Source organism: Rhagoletis pomonella, unplaced genomic scaffold (genome assembly GCF_013731165.1).
Source record: "Rhagoletis pomonella isolate Grant_MI unplaced genomic scaffold, Rhpom_1.0 Rhpom_scaffold_00006, whole genome shotgun sequence".
Lineage (NCBI taxonomy): Eukaryota > Metazoa > Arthropoda > Insecta > Diptera > Tephritidae > Rhagoletis > Rhagoletis pomonella.
This window is the reverse complement of record NW_023458560.1, coordinates 66,181,336-66,202,145: the sequence shown is the minus strand read 5'-3', so window position 1 is coordinate 66,202,145 and position 20,810 is coordinate 66,181,336. Positions and strand designations below refer to the sequence as shown.

At 35.2% G+C, this 20,810-nt stretch overlaps 1 protein-coding gene across 8 annotated transcripts in view; it reads left to right on the top strand.

Moving 5' to 3' along the window:
• Positions 1-20,810, top strand: part of LOC118741125 — a 127,000-nt gene that overhangs the window by 69,148 nt on the left and 37,042 nt on the right. For 7 of the 8 annotated variants that reach the window (XM_036472966.1, XM_036472964.1, XM_036472971.1 and 4 more), the window contains exon 4: positions 5,533-7,314. In XM_036472966.1, coding sequence (XP_036328859.1) covers positions 5,731-7,314 — 1,584 coding nt within the window. In that variant the 5' untranslated portion in view covers positions 5,533-5,730. The remainder of the gene's footprint in view (positions 1-5,532; positions 7,315-20,810) is intronic. The other variant, XM_036472965.1, reaches the window with a different exon arrangement.

The following is a 20,810-nucleotide window of genomic DNA, read 5'->3' as shown; positions in this document are numbered from 1 at the left end:
ATTTTACTACGCGCACCACTGCACTGCAACTGCTATGAATTTCCTTTTTTTTTCTCTCTACAATTTCGTGATGGTTTTCAAAACATCAAAACAGCGCCATCGTGTTTTCACTGCTGCCAACCAATGTCGTCTGGCTATGTAAATGTAAGGTTTTGTATGTATTTTTTATGCGCTCTTCTCCAATCTATTGGTTCGCTTTTTATTGCCAACAGTGCGTCAATTTCATTTATGGCGCTGTCTAACTGTTTGTCAGACTATCTAAGTATTTTTATGTAGATCTCGGTTGCTTTTCGTATTTCACTTTTATCTGCCAGTATATCATATCCCTCTGCTGCTTAGCTACCTACCATAAGCTTCGCTACTTGACAGCTAGTTGCTTGTCGCAGAATCTGTATTAGCATTGCTATTTTTGGTTACGACTTTGATTTGCTTGTTCCACACTGTTGCATGCAACGTGCAATAATGTGATTACTTTATCAGCTCTGCAATCTCCTCTATGCTTTGCCTCACTAAATTTTTGTTGGACTAAAGTGAATTTTATGCTTACAGTAGGGAGAGTCCATTAATGCGAAAATAGCAGAGCAGATAAATGACTTTGCTTTATCTACCTTATGCATGTATACATACATCCATATATACAAGAGTTGACTAGGGTTGTGATTATGCCAGATATTTTTACAAAAATACTGCCACTTTCATCAAAGCGTAAGAGCAATGTGAAGTGAAGCACAAAATACTTTCTGTTTGTTATGCCAATCTACTTTTTGGAAGGCATCTCTGAATACTTCTGAGAGAACAAAATGGGAACAAAAGTCTCTGGAAAGTTTTGGAAAAGAACAAAACGGAAGCAAAAGTCTAAGGAACTGTCTCTCGAAGAACCATTTGGGAACTTAAGTCTCAGGAACTTACTGACAGAGATCGAAACGGGAACGAATCCTCTCTGAACTATTCGCGAATAATTAAGGCGGAGAACGAAATTTCTCTCATAGCGTTTCATTCCTTAGAATTTTTTTAATATTAAAATTAATCAAAAAAAAGGAACAGTCCAGCGCCTTCGTCTTGGCCTGCAGGCTGTATCGGAGATACAGCCGCTAAATGTAAACGTAGAATACGTGGTATGGTTAAGAGCATATCCAAGTAAAAAAACAAAAGCACACACTAAGCAAAAAATATCGATAACAAAAGCGATAATAATATCGGTAGCAAAATCGATAAAAACATCGATAAAGAAATCGATGAAAATATTGATATCAAAATCGAAAAAATATCGAAAGCAAAATCGATAGCAAAATCGATAACAATACTGATTACAAAATCGATTACAAAATCTATCAAAATATCGATTACAAAATCGATAACAAAGTCGATAACAAAATCGATTATAAAGTCGATAACAAAATCCATAACAAAATCCATAAAAATATCGATACCAATATCGATAGCAACATCAATAAAAATATCGAATATAAAACCTATAAAAAAATCTATAACAATATCGATAGCAAAATCGATAAAAATATCGGTAACAAAACCGATAAAAGTATCGATGACAAAATCGATAGCAAAATCGATTACATAATCGATAACAAAATCGATAAAAAATATCGACAACAAAATCGATAAAAGTATCGATCATTATATCGGTAAGTTCCGAAAATATCGATAGCAAAACCAATAACAATATCGATAACAAATTCGATGAAAATATCGATAACGAAAGCAATAATAATATCGATAGCTAAATCGTAAACAAAATCAATAAAAATATCGATGACAAAACCGGTAAAAATATCGATTACAAAATCGATTAAAATACCGACAACAAAATCTATAAAAATATCGGTAATAAAATCGATAACAAAATCGATAAAAATATCGATAACAAAATCGATAAATAATCTATCATAAAATCGATTACAGTGTCGATAACAAAATCGACAACAAAGTCAACAAAATATCTATAACAAAATCGAGAAAAAATTACGATAACAAAATCGAAAAAATACCGATCATTATATCGATAAGTTCCGAAAATATCGATAGCAAAATCAATAACATTATCGATGAAAATTTCGATAGCAAAATCGATAAAAACATCGGTAATAAAACCGACAAAGTATCGATTATTATACGGATAAACCCCGAAATATGTACTTACGGACACATACATACTTTTTGTCTCCTTCCCACGCTTCCAATGCGTGCACGTGTTTGCAAAATGATGACGAGGTGATTTTGTATGGAAATTCATTTATGCCCATATATTTGAATAAAATAAACATATATAGAAGATATCAACTAATACTTCCCATATACCAAACGAAAGGAAAACTCTTGAATTTTTGATTAAAGAAAACAAAAACAAAATCATTCGAGCGGTTTTCGAGCATTTTGGTAATGAAAAAAATTTGCAAATTTTTTCAACAATTTTTTGCCTTAAAATGCTCAATATTTGTTAAATTTATATAAAATTTGTACCCGATAATATTTCTACTGCTCCAAAGAACCTATATCCCGAAAATGAAAGTTATATATGCCAACAATAAGTTGCTAGAGCACTTTAAAGGCTCAAAATTGACCCCAAAATAAGGCAATGTTTACCGTTGTTTTTACGACAGAAACCGAATTGGTTATTTACAAAAATGAATCTGTCGACAGGTTTGGAATTTTATCTTTGAAACGCCACACTTTTCTTTGAAATCGCTTTATTAGTTCTCGTGCAATAAGCGTTTTTGTGAAGCTCTAAAAATTACAACTACAACATTTGAACATAGCCCCCATACCTTAAGGTAAGACGTATTCTACGTCAAAAGAATTGAAAGATAAATATGCAAATTAAGTGAACGAAAGACTTAAGACACGAACTTTTCTTGCACATAAAATGAAAAATTATTTCACAAAAAGAGAGTGCACCCTAACAATATACGATCTGGAAGTTGAAATTATCCAGTTTTCCTCTGGCTTACAATTAACAATCATAGTTTCCATTAAAATGACTTTTTCATCCCAAAACGCAGACGCCGTGCTCATTCTTAACGTTAAGTTCTCAAAACTTTTGTTTGAGTTTTTTTTTTTCTCTAGCAGAACGTTTCCCAGGCTTTTGCTCTTATTTAATTCTCATTGAAAACATTATCGATACTTTCTTTCTCATTTTGTTATCACTGAAAAACGTTCCCGAAAGTTTCGTTCTCATTCTGTTCTTCTCGAGAACGTTCCCGAGAGTTTTGTTCGCATTTTATTCTTTACGGAAAAGTTCTCGAACCTTTGGTTCTCATTTTTTCCCGTTCAAACTGCTCTCAATACTTTTGTTTCCGTTTGGTTCTTTTGTGGGAACGTTCATATTGTTCTCATGCAAAACTGAACCACAACCGGAACGCGTACTCGGTGCCTGCTAAAAACTCACGGTTGTCTGTTCAGGACACTGGCTCGTAGACATACCTTTCAACAGACTCTGCCGCAGATGCAGCGTTCCTAGAGCTGTCTTCTTCCACTATGCCTGGAAAGCCGTTTATGATGCGCCATTTTGCTTCCGACATACATATAGGTTTATAAACTTGCCATTATCGCGCTGCTAAAGTGTTTGAAGAAGCTGAACGAGATCTGACGAAAATTTAGATGGCTCCGGCGTTGACACAGCCTTGCACTGCAAATGCACTTGCGATGTGGCACTTCGACAGTCGCAATGAAGAGGTTCTTATCTCACCAATCTGTCGACCAAATTCGGAGCGAGAGTTGCACCTGACCCTCGGTAGTGGGGCGAAACATTGATAATAAAGCTGCGGATGATCAGTCGTACTTGGTCGGCACTAGGACTCTGTGACTAAAGCTGATCTAATTACGCGAACAGTTAATGTGGATCTGTTTCCTTTTTAGTAGTCTATGTACATATTGTATACATGCATATATGTATGTATGCATAAACATTAGTGTGGGTCGAAATTTTTCTTTTCCTTTAGTTCTTCTGTAATAGTGAAACGATGTTGATTTATGTGATCAATTACAAGCCTATAAAATATTACCCTTTCATTTTAGGTACAAAGCAGAAATTTATAACAATGAAACATCAACAAGTACATAAATTCGCACAGAGTTTTACACAATATGGAAAGAAGTACATACATACATATACACCTTTTTTCTGTAAATTTCTACACACTGCAGCAGCCGAACATGTAGACGTCATCTTTCTGGTACAAGAACAAGCAACCAGACGTCATCCACCATTCGCATGACAACGAGACAAAACTTTCTTCTCAAAATGGAAATTAGCATTCGAATTCAATTTAAAGTTTCGACAATGCCCAACGTAACTTTTTCAGGCGTACATTTATTTTATATACAAAAGTAGTTGCTGCATTCAGAGGCATTGCAAATTGAAGTTGTTAATTAGCTTAGTTGCCATTGGCACTTTATGTGCTTGCAATGTTGTTTGCGAGCTCGCTTTCGACGACTTTAATGTAAAACAATAAAAATTATATATTTTTTTTTAGAAGGGAAACAAAAAGGTTACACGTTAAGTAGAGATTCAAATGTACCCCTTACAGAGATAACAACTGGGCCTTAGGGTTTGCAAAAATTGGTAACGGCGGCATAGTTTTTAAATTCTACTTCTGATGCACGCTCTTGCTTGTCTTGGTACAGTGTCCGCTGAGACAAACGTCCTGTAACTTTTAATCTGACTGCCATCTTTCGGCGGAACTCTTGGCTATCTGCATACATCATACATGCATATATCTATACATATACAGTGACTTATACAAGTGTTCACGTGCTCACTGCTTCAAGTTAAACCTTTTCTTGTTATTTTTCTATGAAATTATTATCCGACTTTCATCAGAATTTCAAAATTTATGCAAAATTAAAAAAAAAAAATACAATTGTTTTTAATTTTTATATTATAAATCCAAAATAACAATTATTTTTGATTTTTATATTTCAAATATTAGAGATAACTTTTACACTTTACTTTTAAAAGTCATCAATATAAATCAGTCACCGACTTTTATTTTTTAAATCATTCGTATAAAAGTCATTACCATTTTTCGAAGTTAAAAAGCTGTTGGGAAACAAAAGTTTACTACGACTTATACAAATTACTTTTATAAGTATGATTTAAAAAATAAAGGTTAGTGACTGATTTTTATTTACGACTTTAATAAATGAAAGTCTTCGATAACGGTTATTCTAAGACATATATTATAAAAATCAAAAATAACTGTTATTTGCAGATTATTTACATCAAAATCAAAAATAACTGTTATTTTTGATTTATATAATAAAAGACCGAAATAACGGTAATTTAAGGAGTAATTATATAAAAGTCAAAAAATAATTGTTAAAGAGCGATTTTTTTAATAAAAGTTGTAACTGGTACGGTCCCTGGGGTGTTCGTGTTTGAAGTTGGCCAACTGGGTTGACCTTAAATGGAAAGTGTGGAGTTCCATGACAAAATGTGTGAAAGTTTACACAATTTTTTTTTAAATTAATTTAAATGTACTAATTAATGTATATCTGACTTTTCTTTTCTTCCAGGCATAATTCAACCTGCAAATTACTTTTATGAACGAACCCTTCCAACAACTACAGCAAAGACCACTAATCCCAAAAGTACCACATTTGGGTAAAAATTTCCAATTGATTAACAGCTTAAAAGGGTACTAACGCATTATCTGTACCCCGTACGTGTGCGCGTGAAATAGGGCGGCAAAAACGCCGAAACCATAAACGGATATGGAAGTGCGGGGGAAATGTCGCTGGAAAGCTAATCAAAAAACCCAAAATAAACTGCAAGAGAAACAACAACAACAAGAAGAACTGCAGCCACAACAAACAACACAACAACTACTTCAACTAGCCCAACGGAAATGCCACCAAAAGCAAAGCGAAAGAACGAACCACCTACGACTACATAAAACTCAAAACCAACAACAACTGGAACAACAAAACCCACACTACACAAGGCCTAAACCTTCAATCATTACACAACAACAGCCGAAAACACTGCAACACACATACAGCACCAATGGGCAACAGCAAAAGCAACAACAGAAGGAGTGCCAACGAGAGCCCGAACTATCGCCCATTTATCATCATCGATGGCCAATGCCACCGTTGCTGCTGACGCACACACCCACCAACATACGCACGCCATCGGCAAAGCCTACACGCACATCAACAAATCCAAATGTGGTCAATAAGCGTGGACGCTTCACTGCAGCTGCCACTTCCTGTAGCATAGCAATTGTAGCTGTGACGGAGGCTGTGACGAAAACAAAAACCCTTTCGAAAATCGTGTGCGGTTGTATGAAACGACTTACTTGGCTATGGTTGCTGGCGCTGCTCGGCGCTGCGCAATTTACGGCAACAGCTCCAATCCTCGCAGCGACAAGTACAGCTGCAGCTGCCACAGGCGTACTGCTTGCGCCGAAACTACTGCCACATGCGATGGTCACCACCAGCACCAGCGCCGCCACCGCCGTCGCGACTGCCGCAGCAATGCTGGCTCGCGCATCCGCTGCACATGCGGCCATCATTGCCGCTGATCTCAGCACCGCGACCAGCAGCACTATTGAGCCGCGTCTAATGCGCTACAAATTTCCCATTGGCGAAGCAGACGTGGCGGAAATGGTTGTTGACCCTAATGCAGATGCAGATGCGGATGCGCTGGTGCAGGTGCAGGTGAAGCGCATTAACTTGTTGGATAATGAAGAGGATGATGATGCGGCGTCACCGCCGGCACCCTCCAATGGCGAGCTTGACGAAGCAGAAGAAGTGGTGGTGCCAGCACAGGAAGCATTGTACGCAGATGAAGATGAGGATGAAACTGAAACTGAAACTGAACAGCTGGTGCAGCAGGCGTCCAACCGAAAGTTGAATAGCAATGAACAACAGTTGCTGGTGTTCTATAGACGCGTGCAACATGCTACTGAGCAAGAGACGCAGGCACATCAGAAGCCACAACGCCAACAATCTGCCACGCATCGTAATTACCAACGCGACGATGGTGGTCGTGAATTATTGCCTAACATTCGCTATGGTTCCAAGTTCGACGATGTTGGCGTAGCGTCCACAAAAACCGATGCGACTGCGTTGCTCACTGACAGTGAGTTAGCGGAGAATTTGGAGCACAAACACGTTACCAAACGCAGTGCAACAACTAAACTGTCATCGACGACGCTCGCCCCATCTAGCGGTGCGCCAGTAGAAGCAAGTGTGGGTTCTGGTAATGCTACGAGTAACGTAACAGCGGCAGCGAACAGCACTGTGGAGGAAAAGTGCGAGCCAAAGGTGCTCGATGAGGTGCCACCCGAACCGGTAAGTGACATTAGAAATTCAATTATTTTTTCATTCATTGCAGATATTTGTGATGTATATTTAGTACTTACAATATTTGGTCTGTACAGTTCGCAACCTAGTTCGAACCTAAGGTGCACTTTCGACAATTCGGAAGTAGGAATGTCTCAAGCGAGCCCAGACTATTAGAGCAAAGAGGGAATCTAGATAAGCTTTTAGTACTTTCTACTACTTTATCTCATTGTGCGGACTCTTGAGGCTTCGTACTGCCGCCGTATAGCCATCGTCTGTGCCTAGAATATCAACTCGATATCCCCAAAGAATACAGTCTCATCAGTAATGCCATAATCGCTTAACCAGAACAGACATAACCTTCTTGGGTGGGTTTTACGAACTATTCTGGCCACTATCTAAGTGATCATGAACTATCAGTAACATTTCGCTATAGAACATTCAAAGAGAAAAGCATTTTAGTAGAATTTCTCAGGATTTTTTCATTTTCCCACGTCTGGCTACAGAATACAATTTACTATTGGGCTTTTTTCCGGTTTCATACTCTGATATTTATGTATTTGTGTGACCGTAAATGGCTGTCCTAATGAAGTTTCTCATTTCAGCACTGCAAGGGTCCTACATATTTGGCACCGCAACCGTTTATCGGTTTGGGTCGGGACTAAAAAACTTGGTTAATTGCTTATCTCCTTTGCGAAGTTAAACCAGTCGTTCATCCCATGTTTGGACATGTTCTGCTGCACTTGTTTTTCTATTGAAAGCCTCCAAATCCTTACCATCTTTGTTCGCCATCGTGCACGTTTCTGTGCCATATAAGAGGACCAGTGTGATGAAATATTTTCAGAGCATGTTTTTTATTCGTGAAGAGTGTGCCTACGGAGCCCAAAGTCGCACTTGTCGGTAAGAGTTATCTTTCGACTGATATCTGGCTTGGAATTATTGGTGGTATTATCCTAGGTAGGCAAAGTACTTTACAACTTCAAAATGTCTTATTTGCTTACACCTGTAAAAAAAACTTTTCTTTCATAATCTTGTAAGAGCATATAGTAAATCTTCACTAAGCTTTAAGTTAAGTTATTGTATACAAGGCATAATAAGGCGATTTGTGTCTATACCATAAGTGACGGAGTTATGTGTCTAGCCCTTAAGGCATAACCACCTAGGGCATTATCTTGTAAATAGTTAGCGGACATTTGATAGCGAGAACGCCGAACGGTTTTTTGTGGACGTTGAGGGTAACGGTAGAAACAACGGAGCGGAAAATTTAAGTAATGACTGTGAAACTGGCCCTATGACCAGCAATGCAAACTTGATGAGGGGAGTACTGGGGTGTAAATTTTCGCAACTGAAAACTGTTCCCATGATTTTTTTTTTGGTAGAAAGACTAACGGGCGCACGTAACCCGGTGTCAAGGCTAGTAGACCCTTGCAAGATTGTGCTGGATAAACCAAGAACGCGTAACAAATTTATTTTATGGTTAGTTCTAGGTAATGAAGGCAACAAAAGGGTTGGTACTTTGGTAAAATAAGCGACCCAACAGGGCTGCCATGGCCCTCAATCTTTCTGCAGTCTATATAAGGGATACACGGCAGAGCCTTTAATAAGGTGGGGGACTCTCACGTTGCAGCCCATTGAGGTATCTCAAAAGTTAAAAAAGCAATCCAAGGAATATAACTCCTTGTTAGGAAGTCTATGAACGAATGCTTAACCTTAGCTGGTGGGGTGTAAGAACTGAATATCACTGACACTATAAAGATAAAGTACTGAACAAATTTAGATCTTCTAACAACTGGAGAGGATGCTCAGTACAAAAGCCCAATCTCCTTCATGTCACATAAATGGCCATATCTGTAAGCACAAGTAAAGTAAAAAAAAAATATATATATATTTATGTACATAAATAAGCTCCCCTATTAGCAATGCGCTGAGATTTTTTATAACTTTTTTCTTTTCACGAGGAGCAACATAAATTAGGAAGCGAATGACAAGGGTTCAAGTTCACTCGAAAATGAAAATTTTCTATGGTACTGGATAACCTACTCTCTTTCCGGGTGTCTAAATTTGTCAACAGCTTTTGAAAAAAAAGTGTATCAAATATTCTGTATGCATCTCATTTGAAAGCCCCAACCTTACTTTGGATACAGTGTAGCGTTTCAATATGCAGAGCTCTATTGAATTACGCCTCTTTACAATCAGCTTCACCGAAAACTTCTTACTTCTGGTATCCCCTGACACTAAGCGCAGAGAGACCTTGAAGTTGGCTACAATAATTTTAATAACGGAATAGCAATTTGGTTATCGAGAACGTCAACAGCCTAATTTGGCCCAACTGCAGCAAATTATAAAAACAGAGAATTTACAATGTATTCAGGTCAAGGAGCGATATTTTCAGACTAGCACTTGAAAGCAACAACGTAATGATAGGATGCGGAACTAATTAAAATATATTACCACAAACAAATTTACATTTCAAAAAGTAGTTAAATGAAATTCCACACAAATTCATGCAAATTCATGCAAATCCATAATATGTATAATACTTTTTCACTTTCATTAGAGGTTTTCATTTTGCTGCATTTGCTGCATTTTAAGTAGATTGGAAATTCATGTATTGTTACCTGATGCACAAAAGCACTTCATCAACCTTCACATTGCCATGGCACAGCACGGCAGAGCACGGTATAATACATACGCACACATTTTCGAGCACCGTACCAAATATAAATCTGTTCGCATTAAAATTTCATCAAAACAAAATATTCAAGTAATAGTCATTAAGTATTACCCTCAAGTGGTACGAAACGTTTTCATTTGCATAATTGCAACCAGACAACCAGATTTATTTATACGTAAGCTACATTAATACCCTGCAGAAAAAATTGTGAATTGATTTCGGGATTTCTATAAAATATATAGCTTGTACTAGCTAGCTACAAAAAGCTAACATGAAACTAGTTGACAAGTAATGCAGGAGACTGTTTTCGTTAATCGCGTTTCTATTTAAATATCCTGGACTTCGCAAATACTTTTTCGAATGGAGGACAAATAAAAGGATGATCAAAATTTCATATTATCATTTTGAAGTTATGTCTGACGGAGTTCGAATATGGGACCACCTACAGCAGAATATGTAAACAAATATCAAATGAAATAAAATAAAAAAAAGTAAATAAAAAAAATTAATAAAAAAAATATTTTGTTTTTCCTATTGATATTTTATGTCCAACAGTAGTTAGTGACAAGTTAGTTACATCAAATGCAGAGGCAACTGCCCTTGATTATTTCGCGGCCATCGCCATAGAAATATAGTTAGCTTTCGTCAAAGAAAATATACAGATAATAGTGACTTTTAGCTCCTCCCTAATCAACTTAAAGTTAGCTTATAGTTAGATACATTTCCTGCAGGGTAAATCCTTGTGTGCATATGTACATATACAGCAATCTGCCAGCAGGGAATACGTGCAAGTGCGGTGCATAATGCAAGCACTCGGGCAACACTTTGTTGAGCGTAGCATAGAAAGAGATGATAGACGAGAGGGAAGTGAAAAAAATTTAAAAAAAAAAAACTACAAAAAAACACAGGCCAACAAGAGCAACTTAGCTCATAGCGTTAGCCACAAGCGTACGAGAGTCCATTATTGTAAGTTGAAATAAATAAAAGTACAAAAAATACTACATTAAAATCTCTTAAACACGTACAGATATTATTGAAAATATAGTTTGGGCGTTACAGACTGGTTATATATTTTTGAAATCTATGTAGCTGCATGGGGTGCATATTTAGAATGATGTAACTGAACGTTGGTACTTGTAAAAATATACTTCCCTCTTTTAAAATGCCTTTACAGGGTGTCAACCTCGTTTAAAATGGAGGGAACAGTATTTTTTTTCTATTGAAAAGCGCAAAATTATGACCCGCCGAATCGGTTTCAACCGGAAGTGGGTTAAACTAACCGGAAGTCCATTCTTTTAAATTGGATATACATACATCTTCTTACTAATTTCTGATTCTGCGGATAAAAATACATTACCTTTGATGGAAACTTATTTCTAGAATGGACTTCCGGTTAAAAAATGGACGTCCGGTATGTTTAGTCCACTTCCGGTCTAAACCGGAAGTTGGTAATACGACCAAAAGATAGAGCATCCTCGCCAACAAGAGGCGCTCTTTATTGAACTCAGTCGAAATCGCTTAGGCGGTTTTAGTGCCAAACAAGAAGAATAACAGCCAACTGCGGTATTACCTGCCTATTCGTATATCCAATCGATTTTGCGGTCTCCCCAAATATTACCATTACCACTAGTTTGTCGTAACTGCTGACAGTAAACACTTCAATATTTGCTTTAGATATTTGCCTCTAATGCTTCCGCTTTGCTACTTTTAACATCATTTTTCACATTTGACACATTTTTGCAAGCTTAATACTCATGTTATTACATATTTATCCCCCTTCAGCTGGCATGCATGCATACGTAGGCACGTACTCTACATATTTACGGTATCTAGCGGGTAGTAGTAGTATGTGGGAAATTTCATTTCGTTTGCATGGCAATGAGAAGGAAATGTTGACATTTTGCCATCGATGCGGAAACACTTGTAATACTTTCCATTGTTGTTGTTGTTGTTGTTGTGGCAGCAACTCAGTTTACAGTTTAGTTGCATTTATAGCATGACAATCACCACTTCAACTACAGCGATGACACGTAAACTAACTTATACGCATGTATGTATGTATGTATGTTTGCTTCGCACATAAAACAAAACAATTTTAGAAAACAAAAATAATATAAACTTAGATGGAAGTAAAAGTGAAAAAGTTGCACAAGCTTTCGAAAGTACTACATTTCGCATATGATTAGATGCTGGAGGTGAACGTTTGCACAGAGATTATGAGTACTTACTGCAAGAGAGTTCAATGCTGTTGTACTCAAAAATGTAATATTACTTTTGAAGTGCCGCAGGCTGTGAAACAGTTTTTCAGTAGAACTAAATGAAATTTGATGTGCCGGAGTGCGAGTTGATTACCTGCGGAATAGTCAGGAGGTGCACTTTTACATTAAGTTGTGTGTAGCATTGTAGAATAAACTAGCAAATACCCGCCATGTGCCTTAAAATTATTTTTGTGTTGTTACTCCCTGCCAAACTCTTATGGCCGCATTCAAAAAAAAAAAAAAAAAAAAAATTATATTTAAAGCGCTTTATGAAGTGAGTTTTCAAACAAATTTTCGATTTATGAAGCATTCTTTACATATTTTTTGTGAATTTGGGTACTAGTTAATATGTTTTCAAAGTTATTTAGAGAGTAGCTAAAGTATCGGCTTTCTCCTCGAAATTTAATTTAATTTTTTTTTATAACTCGAGTCTGCATACCGTGCACTTTTTTCAAATGTGTACTCATTCAATATTCACCTTATCTTATCAATTTAACTGAATTAAATTTTTCACATACATACATACATATGTATGTAGGTGGCAACCCTCTCCAAATGAATAAAATGAACAAATTTAATTGAACAAAATTTTTCAAGCAGATGGCAACCCCCCTCAAAAATATTTTCGGCAGTAAAATTTCCTAAACTCTTTAGTTTGGTGCCCCTTTTGCAATTGTTAATTTATTTTATCAATTAAATTGAATTAATTTTTTTGTTCGACAAAAATATTTACAGTTTTCTTAAACCTCTTTCTTTTGACAGCCATATTGTAATATTTGCTTTATCGTATCAATTTACTTCAACTCCAATTTTCAAACAGGTGGCAACTATTTTATTCTTCTATATTTTAAGCTAGACTTCTAGCAATATATCTGCATTCGATTCCATGCATTAGTTTTCGAGTGAGTCAGACAAAAATTATAAAGATTGTTTATTTGGCTTAATTTGCTCTAATAAAGACCCCCCCATATTAATTTTTCTTTTATTTATATCTACAAGTATAATGCATAGACATGTTAAAATTTTATTATATAAATAGATAACTGTGTCTATTTTTTCTGTCCAAGAACGTCAATAGTGCAGAGAAAAGCAACAAACTTTTACCTGAAACACCGAAAGCCTTAAAATCAAAAAAGTTATGTGGCAACTCTGTTATAATAATTACCTTGGTGTAATATTTCAATTAAATAAATTGAATTTAGCAACTCTATTCAAAAATATTTTGCAGAAAAAGCTTTCTTTAACTTCCTTCCTGAGACACCGTATTGCGATGTTGAATTAAAATATCCGTTAAATTGAACTGGAAACTTTAAACTGGCGATAGCCCGCTTCAAATATATTCTGTAAATAAAATAAAGATTGATTACACCTCTCTAGTTTGACACCCTTATTGATATTTCATTTATCTTATCAATTAAATTTCTTTTGAATTACTAAAACGGGTATTTTTCAAAACAAAGTTTTCTTAGGTTTATCCCATTTGATGTCCATAAAAATATCTGAATTACATTGTTAAATGAATTAGTTTTGAATTTTTTTACATGTGACAAGTCTCTTTAAAAATTTTCAAAATAAAGTTTTCTTCAGCCTCTCCAGTTTGATACCCATATTGAAATATCTTATTTGACTTAGTAATTAATTAAATTTAACTTTTTAAATAGATGGCAACCCTCTTTAATCGTTTCAAATCAATTTGAGCATCTTTCATTTGAGACTCATATTGTTAGTTTTTTATTTTTTGCTTAAATTATTATTTAATTGATTTTAACTATTGAAAAAGGTGGCAGCTCCCTTTAAAAAAAATCGATATGTTAATTCAAGTGCATCTTTGTCAAATTACATTGAAGTACTTGCAGCTGTTTTACCATGAAACTCGTACGTACACTCCCTCACTTACAACTCGTACATCACTCATACGCCATGGCTTACAACTAAATTACGCTAAGCTGGCAGACAAGTCATCAAGCAGACTTGGGATCGGTGGGGAATTTTGATGGTCGGTTTGTATGAATTATTACAAGATATTGCTTGTTACAAAATTCATTGCCAAAAGGCATGCACTTGAAATCGCCAAATCGCCAAGTACGAAAACTTTTAGAATCCCTCTGAAATACTCTGAAAGTATGCCTTCAGTCGAGAGGGATATATGCAAATTTTTATGGGCCTTTGGTTCTTCAGAAAAATAGTGGCAAAATATGTATTTACGTTTGAAAAATATGTTTCTATTTTTATGAAATCCCTTTGAGTTTTCTTCAATAGTTTTTTTTTAGTACTCTTGAAACAATTCGATTTTCTCAAACCGCTATGTATGCACTCTGCTGAGCATATATGTATGTATGTATGTAGATATGCATGCATACTACCCACATATGTATGTACATGCATATAAAAAGTTGAGTTGTAACATCTGTAACAACACCACCCCATATGCCGTGAAAAGCCGCAGCGTTTCATTGAAAGGTGTAGCGATGCGTAAATATTAGTTTTATGACAATCGACACTACCACTAAAACCACTAAACTGCAAGTACACATGTACTCTTATGCATGTATGTACGTATGTGTATGCAGGAGTGTGAATGCTTTGACTCGAGCACATGTTTCGATTTTGCGTGCATGTAGCGGCGTTCTTAGTGTAACTCTTGTTGTTTTTGTGTTTGTTGTTGTTGTTGTTGTTGTTTATATTGCCAAAAGCACTCACATATTTGACACAGTTGCAACAGCGCATGAAATTTGCTTGCAATACTCGCACATGCATAAGAATTCGCAAATAAGTCAAGTTTACACTTAAAAACTTAGTGTGCATGTTTGGCTTTTTGCTTGCAATTTTGGTTGCGTATGGGATGCTTCAGTTCCGCACTTACCCATGCATCACTCGTGTTACTATGAAATCTGCCAAAAATGGTTAATTAAAGTGGTTAATGAAACCGCAGTGTGGAAATCGTACGAAATATAGAATGGATGAACAGCAAATAAATATGTTGGCATGCAATAAGTAAATATATTTATGTTTATTAGGGTGCCTAACCAAAAAAAAGTTGCGGCTTTTTTCATTTTTATTTATGCAGGCCATCAAAGCTTAAACTCTGCTTTCATCTGAAGTGATTTTTTGGAATAAATATTTTTGAAAACTATTTTAATTTGGCCAAAATCGCTTAGATGGTTACAGCGCCAATAAAGCGAGAAAATAATTTTATAAGTTTTTATGATAGTTTAATTTTGGCAGTAAAAAAAAATAATTGTCACCGAAACAGAATTGGGCTACTAATCATTTGCAGAGGTTTTTTATAAATTCTGTAAATAAAAAATAATTACTTTAATATGGAAATATCAAATTTTTTCTCAAAGTCGTAGCAATATCACACCGTGCCACAGTAAATTTTACACGCACAAAAATTAATATATTCGCGAACATATGGGCAAAATATAGTAAAACTATGATTTTAATTTTTCATTCTGACGTCAGGATTTTTTTTAAAGGACTTTTAAATTTCAAAAATATGACTAATACAAAAAATTCGAGAGAAAATTTTGGCTGAGAAGGTCTCGCCGTCTCTCAAAAAACGATGACGACCTGACTAAAAAGGGTTAGGCTTTATTCAATTTTAGTCCTGAGCGAAGACTTTTCGGTGTCATAAAAATTAAAAAAAAAAATCGGATAGCAATGTAGAAAGTTATAACAAAAAACGCGATCTAGCGGTTTTTAGCGGGTGAATAAAAAACATTTACACCTAAAATTTTTCTTCGATCTAAGTGTTCAAATAAAACTAATACAGGCTAAACGTTTTTTCTTGATACGCCTTAATGTACATACCACAGGTAAAACAGTTTTTTCTTATTATTTTTTTTTTTTTGCACTGGTCTTTTTCTGCTTTTTACATGTAACAAATGCATTTTATGAAAATTTGCGCAGAGATAGTGTTATTTTCTTTGCAAATAATTTTGCGCATTTTATTCCATAAAATATGTATATTTACATTGAAGAAACCACCACTGCATTTTCTGCGCTTTTTGGGAACCTATAAAAAAGTTACTATTGAAAAATGGCGAATTAAATATTTGGGTATTATTATTCGAAGTTTCTTGCCGCATTTGCTTCCATTCAACGAATAAACACATTTTTTTTTTATATGTAAAAACCCGCAACACCTTCGTCGTAAAAAAATCTAAAAAATCATTTATTTTTATAGAAAATTAGAAAAAATTTAGAAAAAAAAATCAAAAAATTTTCTTAAAAATTGCGAACTTTTTAATAAGAGTTGCTATAAAAAAAATTGGTATGCAAATTTGTAGTCTATTAAATCAGTCACAGATGTTGTTTAGCGCAAAAATAAGTAATGAGAAAATGGTTATGCCATACTCGATATCGAAAAAATATATCGATGTCGGCAAAAAAAAAAAACAATTACTCGATATATCGATACTGACATCGATATATTTGCAGCTCTAAAAACCGTATTACATACTTGCATTACGTGCAATATGTAAGTACACTGAGGGAAATATTGCATTGTAAAAATTAATACTTAATATTTTATTATCATTTAAAAATGTTCGTATTTAAAAATAATACTTTCATAGCAAAATTTAGCACGCTCGTATTTTGTAGTTTCACTCATAATTTTCGTCAGCCATATTAGCCAACTGACATAAATATAATCAGCATTTCCTAGGTCCTAGTGAAAATCATCATACCACAATGTTCACAAAATTTAATTTTTTTTTTTTTAATAAATTGACACTCTCCACTAAAACTAAACAGAAGGCCTTATTTCCCACGTCCATTTAAGTGCTGGTCATTCGCATATTAATTTTGTATACAAATTTGCATACCCCCCACTGGAGTTTTAACAAACGGCTTACGGTAGAATGAAACGAACACAATGTGATTTTGGTGTGAATTCTAGTGTGCACGTATGGCGAGAGAGTTGAAATTAAAGCATTGTTAATAGCCGCATTTATGTAGTTAGCAAATATGCCCTAGGGGGTACATAAGTTGCATGTCCACGAAAAAACACCAAACACAAAATAATGGGAAATTAGAAGGAAATTTGTTTAGCACGACTTTGCTATGCATAAATCATTATCTCATTTAAGCGTGTAATTTGATGCAATTACCCGCAAGTAATGCCACCACTAATTTTCTATTAAGTGAATTACCTAAGTACACATGTTTGTATATTAGTTTTATAAATTGGGCGTTGCTGGTAATTGATTAAATATGCATGTGTATGTATATTGGCGTACCTTCGACGAAAATAACGCCATCATCTCTAATCACATATTTGCCTATACCAAATCCCCTAACAGCCGGCTGTCAGTTTTCTGCGCAAATTACACGCATCGGTAGTTTACATGCATACTAAGTGCAGCTATGTAAATTACATACATACATACCTACATACATATATATATATTTACATACATCCATGCAAACATCCCACAAAGGCTTCAATCAATTCACTAAACTGCCAGTTACGTACGCAGTTAAGGCTGAAGACAACGACGACGCCGACGCCGACGCTGTATTGAAGTCCTTGTGTGCTGTGTGCTGAGCACAAATTTCCCTTGAAAGTGTGCATTCAATTCACTTGAGTTCATTTAAATGAATGTGATTAATGCTTAGATACTATTTAGTGATCTTTAAGCGGTTCTTTGCATTATTTAAATAGTTAATTGAAGTGTTTCTTAAGAATGACACTTGGCTGTTAAGTTGACGCGTCAGGAAGCAGGAAGAAAAAGAGTTGAGCTTTGAATTTGAATTTTGAATTTCAGCATGAAAAGAGATTTGTGTGCATTGCAGCGGAAAATGTGAAAAAGAATAGAAGAAAAAAAGGAAACTGAATAAATTCTATGATTCTTTTGCATTTTCATTTAAGGTGTAAGTATGTATATTCCTAAAAGTTTGCTTGGTTAAATTAGTATTTGCTTTGGTCATGGTTGAGATGATATCTTCTTCTGATTTAGGTGCCGTAAAGATGACTACTTTTTCGTGAAGTAGTAAAAGTTAATAAAATTGTAATTACAATTTCAAAAAAGATTTTCAAAACTTTTTTTCTAAAAGTTTAAAGCGATTTAAATTGGTGTGAATAAAAAATACCATTTTTCCACTCAGTTAGGTTAGTTATCCATTGCGAGTACGCTTTGTGAGTGAGTGCATGGAGGTGGCATTCTTCCTTAACCGGAGTTCCTTTTTGATGTGTAAACCTCTGTAAATTTGCGTTCACGCAGCAGAAAAGTTGTAACTGCTTTTTCTGTGTACAAGTAAACATTTCTAGACTACACCGCCGGAAAAAAGTATTGGCACAGCGAATTTTGCACAATATATGCACCAGTTTCTATTATAATTTTTTTCCGCTAATTTTTTATAAAAATATGGTTCATTCTACAACAAAAAACATTAAAATATACAGCGTGGCGACGAATAACTGTTACCCAGGTTTTTTTGAGAAATAGAAGAGTCCTTTATAGATTTTGCGAAAAAAGTATGTTATTGTTAATTTTCCACAGATTTTACTTTAGTTGTATTAATTAGTTTTTAAATTTTAATCCTTATTTACATTTGCCAGCAGTGTAAACTTTGAGAGAAAAGTTCATTTGGCACGCAGGTCCTCGTCAGTTAATTTGTTCCATATCTTCTGTAACCATAGGCTAATTTTCTCCATTTTGAGTCCCTTATACTCCCCCTTCTGTCCAAAATAAGGCCTCATACTCAAAAATCTAATAGACTCGGGACTGGTGACTAGGACGGCCATTCATTCGACCAACCTTATACAGTTTTTTTCTTTTTTGTACTTTTTTTATACAAAGCCTAAGAAAAAATACACCTGAAAAAGACTTGCGTGCCAAATGAACTTTTCTCTCAAAGTTTACACTGCTGGCAAATGTAGATAAGGATTAAAATTTAAAAACTAACTAATACAACTAAAGTAAAATCTGTGGAAAATTAACAATAAAATACTTTTTTCGCAAAATTTATAAAGGACCCTTTTATTTCTCAAAAAAAACTGGGTAACAGTTATTCGTCGCCACGCTGTAAGTTCAAAACTTTGTACAAAACTCGCGAAAATTCAATAAATTTTCATGCAAATTTTTTACTTTTTAATCAGATTTTTTCGAATTTTCTTGAGTATTCAGTTTTGTGGCCCATTAAATTCTCGTATAAAAAATGCAAGTTCGAAGTTAGTCAAAATCCGCATTGATTTTTGAGAATTTTTTTTGTTGAAGGCGTTTTGCATTTATTCCATAGAAAGTATTTTCGAGAAATTTTTTTATATGGAAGAGACTGCGTGAAAAAAAATTGCTAAAAATCAATTGTAATTCGTAGTTACTTAGAATTAGTTCAGGTCTAGTTTTGGACTTATTCGGTAGTAGTATGGGTTCATTTTGCGACCTGTTCAGGAAAATTTCACTACTAGTACACGACTAGTTAGGACCCATTTGGAAGCCAGGTCTGGTCTAGTTCAGGACTATTTCAGCAAAATTTTAGCAATAGTACGGGATCAATTTGGAACTAGTTCCGGCCCATTTCGGGACGAGTTCAGGATTATTTTAAGACCATTTTGAGACTAGTTGGGGCTCCTTTTGGCACTAATAAGGAACTGTTTCAGAGAAGTCCTAGGGCCGCAGCATTAGAATGCTCAGTTGAATGAATATTTACCACGATGACCTGGGACTCTTGAATCGATCTAGTGACTGTGAGGCATTCACTCACAAATCTACAATATCTTTCTTGTGGGTTATGTATTCTCGACCTGTCAACACTGCACAAAAGCATAGAAAAGGTAGCTAAAAGATCCCTAATAAACTTCACCAAAGAGCCTCATGGAAAGGGAAAGTGATATCATTTTGGAATATGGAAACTCTTAGGGCTCACCGTACCACTTAACTACTGAATTTCCAAGAGATGACAAAAAAAATTCTCACCGAAGAAACAACATCGCTTTATCAATATTTGAATGCGACTCTAAATGACGAAGATATGACGAAAAACTTAGAATTGCAAGTCCTGGGTTTCAGCAAAAAAGAAATCGAATTTGCGTTGACAAAATACTTTAGACTCAGGGGTCTAATGTAATACATTTACATGTAAATCAAAACCGTCAATCGTTAGATGTTCAAACTTAAAAAAAAGGAACAGTCCAGCGCCTTCGTCTTGGTCTGCAGGCTGTATCGGAGATACAGCCGCTATATTTAAACGTAGAATACGTGGTATGGTTAAGAGCATATCCAAGTCAAAAACGAAATCACACACTAAGAATAGAAACAGATCCACATTAACTGCAATCAACATATGTACGTATGTATGTATTTACATATGTACACACGCTGCGATTAGGTTATAAATAGCGCGCCTCTGTGTATCAAAAGCCGCATTACATACGCATACATACTTTTTGTCTCCTTCCCACACTTCCAACATATGCACGTGTTTGCAAAATGATGACGAGGTGATTTTGTATGGAAAATCATTTATGCCCATATATTTGAATAAAATAAACATATATAGAAGATATCAACCAATACTTCCCATATACCAAACGAAAGGAAAACTCTTGAATTTTTGATTAAAGA